Source organism: Puntigrus tetrazona, chromosome 10 (assembly GCF_018831695.1).
Source record: "Puntigrus tetrazona isolate hp1 chromosome 10, ASM1883169v1, whole genome shotgun sequence".
NCBI classification, from domain to species: domain Eukaryota; kingdom Metazoa; phylum Chordata; class Actinopteri; order Cypriniformes; family Cyprinidae; genus Puntigrus; species Puntigrus tetrazona.
The window spans coordinates 2780642-2786301 of NC_056708.1; the positions used below are offsets into that span (position 1 = coordinate 2780642).

At 38.0% G+C, this 5660-nt stretch overlaps 1 protein-coding gene across 2 annotated transcripts in view; it reads right to left on the bottom strand.

Annotated features, from left to right (window-relative positions):
* Window positions 1–1509: 1509 nt before the first annotated feature.
* The window catches only part of tmem267 (transmembrane protein 267), a 5627-nt gene continuing 1476 nt past the window's right edge, over window positions 1510–5660 (bottom strand). For both annotated transcript variants that reach the window (XM_043250760.1, XM_043250761.1), the window contains exon 3: window positions 1510–4855. In XM_043250760.1, coding sequence (XP_043106695.1) covers window positions 4520–4855 — 336 coding nt within the window. In that variant the 3' untranslated portion in view covers window positions 1510–4519. The remainder of the gene's footprint in view (window positions 4856–5660) is intronic.

Consider the following 5660-nt stretch of genomic DNA (forward strand, 5'->3'; position numbering starts at 1 on the left):
AAAAAAAATAGCTATAAACTTAGGCACAACACGCAAAATTTTTACTTTTCTATGCATTGGCACGACACGCAAAATGAAAAAAGTTTTATGCCATACAATTTAGCGTCTCGTGATTACGGTATGTACAACCGTATCGTTTGGGTCGTGATCATTTGAGAACGGCTTCAGCAAAGCCTCCGAACGCCTTAAAAATATCTCCTCGCCGTTGATTTCTTTATTTTTAGAGCGCTCTCATTAACGGCCGTGTTACCGTCGCTCCGCGCTGACCCTCAAGTCTTGCATCAGAGCAATTCAATCTGGCCCTGAAGGAAACTGATGCACGCTTCCAGAAAGGCGGACCAAAGCAAACAAGCCAATCGATCTGCAATCATCTGTTACTGGCAGGACCGAGACACTTTATACTTCAAGCAGGATCGGTTCTTGGAGTAAAACTGTGTATATTTCCCGCTTCCTCTCTGCATTTTTTATAGCGTTGCACGCATGATGTCGAATCCAGATGTACTCGTTTGATTGGACTACTGTTGCGTGTCAAAAAGGGGAAGGTGAACACAAAGGCGTCTGCGGTAAATGTACATAATATATTTTTTTCCCGTAACAACATAAGCTGTTTTATTATCCCTCAGTCTATATTTTTGTGAAATAAAAGTTATTTTATCTGAAGAAAACGGTTGTTTGTCGTCACCCCTTCGCCCGATATCGTCTGTTTGTTTGCGGTGGAAAATTCAGCCAGTCGCTTCCAATCACTCGTACAGATTTAACTAATATTTAATCGTGAAAATCAGGCCAGGGATTTAGTAGCTTGTTGAATTCATACAGCTAAAGCACTGTTGCTCGGCCAAGGTCCTGCTGAAACCGTACACCTCCAGTATTTGAGTCTGGGGGGATTCACACATTATATTGACTTAAATCACATAATCCTAATATTTACATGTTCGTCTCCGTCATTTATGCTGCAGATCAAGATGTGGATTTTGGGGGTTAGTTTTGGACATCTGGGTAATGGAATAGAGCCAGTGGGATACAAAAAGTGTCTCTTTTTCCTCCTAAAAGTTCTGTTGAAGTTCACAGAAGTTACTCAATATTCAATTAAGTCCTTAACTGTGACCATATTATACTTAACTTTTCATTATATTAAATTATTGATATTTAAAAAAAATGTTTTAAATATTTGCTGATAGGAATATTTATTTAAATTTTTTATACAATTATTCTTCTTTTTTTTTGTCTTTTTTTGTGAGTTTTGTCGAAAACAGGATATTTCAGGGGGTTTTTTTTCATCATAATCGTATTACCAACAATAATAATAACAATCTAAACCTTTTCCAGTTAATTGAGATTTCTGGACGCAAGGCATTTATAATTTTAAAAATATCACCATAATCGTTATTATTGTTGTATGATTTTCCCAACTTGGATAATAGTAAAATTAAACTTTCTATTTGCACACAGCGGGACACTACCAATAAAACTTACGCTTCTAGTCTGTGAATTACACGTCAAACACAATTATTAATTGATAGGTTATTCATTAAAGATATAGTTGAAGTTGATACATGAAGATGAAGAAATGCACACTGCTCTTCCTCTACTATTACCTTGACTTAACCGCGATTTTTTTTAATTCTTCCCTAAACGACAATCAAACTTTCAAGTGCATCGAGTAAAGCTGGATGAAGGAAGGAAAAATGGAAGGAACCAGAAGCGACAAAAAGACAGAAAGCCGTGGAAACAGAAGTGTGTGTAACTTTAGTGACGGTTTTCAGAAATAAACAATGCTTTTAGTCGTTTCTTGACTATGCCTCAAAACCACGTTATTGACAAATCGACATTGTGCAAAAAAAACCCATTAAATAAAATATTTACAATAAAAAAAAAAAATTACAAAAACATAAGCGCAAAAATAAATATATAAAAGGACATGAATAAGGAAAGTGCATGGCTGGAGTCGGTCTAGAGCTCCCTCTGCAGGTCTGAAAAGGCCTCGACTGATTGAGGCATTAGGCGTCAAACCAACGGATAACTTAACATCCCTTCCCTTATTACCAGAAATTAATAAACGCACAATTCGATCGTTGCCAAAAAAAAGCATACGAGCACGCAAGTTTCCACTGCTGTAATTCAGGACTTCATGAAAAATATGAAAACACGGGACGATTTATACTACATAAAAACATTCGTGTGTAACAATGGAAATTAAGTAGTTTTGCGTTGACCAAACTAGCATTTCAGAAATTGGGTGAATAGTGAACCTAGACGAAATGGGCCGACGAAGACAAAACACTATTTTTAGGCGAAGTATAACAATCCCTGTACGATATTGAAAATATTACCCAAGAACATCGAAAAACTATTAAGTGAAAGTATACATATGCGACAGTAAATCAACTATAAACACTAATATTAAACGATGTCTGATTTAAATTGACCTGTGAATATTTAATCCTTCTGGAGACCCGGCATCGGTTTGACTTTTTGGCTTGTTCACTTAACATCAATTTTATTCATTAAAACAGCTATGATTGCACACGACCGAATAAAAATACGAAAAATAGCCGACTCAAAAATGAACGGTTGCTTAAAAAGATCTCGCGCACAGGCCATCCGAGACGTAGATCGGCTCGTTTCTTGCGTTGGGTCGTTCGCAGCGAATGGGTGCCGTCAGAAGTCGAACCAATCTCGTCTACATCGAATGAATTGGTTTCTTACAAACACAGCTTTTGGCTTTAAAAGACATTAATTGATCATCGGGACTCTCGATCTGACGGCACCCATTCAAACTACATCTTAGATGGCCTGAGGGTGAAATTGCCGGTGTATACAAAGACACTTAATAACGGTTCAATTAAATGGCGTGAAGGTTAGAAATGGTTTGGAAATAAAGCTTCAGGAAGTCGTATTTACAGTTATTTCGAAGCCTGTGGCTAAAAAGGCAGCAATAATCTTTTGTATCGACGGAAAGTATTTCCATTTTCTGTACTCAAGGACTTTTCCAAGTGAAACTAGACCTACCAGTGTTTTTCAGCTTTTTAAATACACTACAGAGAGAAAAATGTCACCTACAGTGATCCTCGGCCGCAAATACACATCAACACATCCATCCTCAACGTCTATTCCTGGACGCACGACACATCGTGAATCGCGTCTGCGGCTTCCTTCGGAAAACAAACATAGTAAAATGGCATCCTATGAACGGACAAGTCTATAGCGCTAAGCTAAAAGAGACAACACAGCGCTGAAGCTTTTAAAGTTAGTAAGAGCGAGTCCAAACCAACTACACTAGGGCTGGGCGATAATATCCAACACTCACACTAGTTTGAGCTATTCAATATATTATTTTCGCAAAAAAATTCGCAATTTTAGTAGCAACAATGGGATTAAGATGCGGTCGCATTCTGGCGCCAATTTTCAGGAGTAAAAACCAGTCGTTTGAATAGGAATGTTATCGCATATTTACGAGGTGGCCAATTCATTCAAATTCGTACGACCTCACTTGTACGATTCGTCTAGACTCCGGTGACGGGCAGGTGAAGGGGCGGGGTTAGGCGTAGACCAATCCAACGAATTGTGCGACTTTTAAGAACACATACGATTTAGCAAACATGGTAAGACTTAATATGAAGTCGTACGAATTATTCACCTCGTAAATTGCCACGGGATGGGGTTGTGCGATCAGGAGGACAAAATATTTCTTTGTGAAGATTTCGCAACAGGTTCGAGTCGGTCACGTGACCCCAAAAGCGTTATTTACAAAGGTCTTTTTTGGCCAAACTTTTACTAATGACCACACAATCTTAAATTAAAAAAAGTGAACTATAAATTAGCTATTTGTTTCGTTTGTTCATCCCCCGAAACTTCCCATCAACGTCTTAGTGTGGCGTTTTACTTTATGCGGTTATATCGATGCGTATGAACAAATTATCAGATATTAACAATTAATAAATATCATCTACTTGGCGACAATAAGAATTTAAATCCAGATCAGCAAATATAGAAATTATATTTTCAAAATGAACTCCATTTTGAACCATATTTCATATATAGAAAACTAATTCATGCAAGTATACCTACCAGTCTGTACAGTATACTTTTTCTGAATTATTTTTTATTATTGAATATTGCCAAAATACTGCAAAACAGAGACAGTTCTCGTAATATAATTTCTCTATTTGCTCTGTAATGGATTTTTATATATCAAATATATAGTATATTGTAGAAAAAGGCTGCAAAATTTATTTTTTTTCTTTTTTTTTTCTTTTTTAAATCGCCCAACCCTAATCTACATCATACATATTAAAATATTCACAGTCTTCACAGTAAATACAACCTGATTTCACACGGATACCTGAATGGCCACAGCAGTTAATATTATCAAACGTACTGCCAATCTCTCAAGGAACAAGGACGGATTATGTTGGAATGGCAATGAGGCAGAGAAGACCTAATGGAAATATTTCCAGCGCCAAATAAATAAATAAATAAATAAATAAATAGATAGCGAGCCCACAACCGAAGCGGTGTTTCAGACGTCGATGGCGACGCCGTGTTTGGTGGAGATCATGTCTCTGGTGCCGGTCAGGTACATGAGCACCGAGCACAGGTGAGGGAGGGTGGCTGAGATGGTGACGTACAGCCAGTAAGAGATGGGCGCCGTGTTCCCGAACGGACACACCCAGAGGCCGTGCCGAACGCCGTCACGGATGTGGTGCGACGCCAGCGAGATGAACAGCATCCAGGGCAGGGAGCACCAGGAGTCTTTGAGCCGGCAGGCCCACATGAGGAGGCGCAGGGAGAAGCAGAGCGCTGGGATCAGGGTGGAGCAGTGCAGCGGAGGTCTGTGAGGGAGATTCACAGCGGCCTGCGCAGACACACACGCTTCGGTTAACCTCTCCCTGCTTCCCTTCTTCTAATTAGACATTAGCTTTCTTTGGATTTCTCTACTTATAAGCAATACAGCAAGTTCTCTTATTAGTTTGTATAAAAGTGCATAGGCTCGCTAGAGACTTACGTAGATATACATATTTGATGACTCAATATGCGCCTTTTTCACAAATATCGGAAATTAAATTCAAGTTACAGTTCTGCGCATATTATATCAGAGCAAATAATGCTTCTCATCTTTTCTGCTTTGTCTGTTTTCCATCTTATCGTTATAGAATTAATACAGAAATCACATTCAGACTTGGCAGATTAGCGCTGGACGTTTTCTATTCTCCGTTTCTTGCAAAATCGAGAATTTTTTTTTAAATAGTCTTTGTTCATTATTCATTTCCTTCTGATCACCAAATCATGATAAATTGCTTAAAAATGACAACAAATAAGAGCAGAGGCACATTTTTCCAAAAACACGCGTTAGTCTGGACGCATGTTAAACTTAACCATGTAATCCTATCAGAATAGGGTCTGTGAATCTGAGTCATCTCTTGTTTAACGTGGATTTCCCAGGGCGACGTAATATTACACCATCGCGTTAATAATGCAAAGGAAATGGAAAACTTTCATAATAATAAGAAGAATAAGAAGAAAAAAGAATAGAGGGAAAAATCACGCAGAGTCATAATACACAGCCAGCATCAAAGATATTGTTAGGCTGTTTTGCATTTCTTGCAATAATATATTACAATACTACATTTTGTTCTTGTATTTTTAATCAAATATAATAT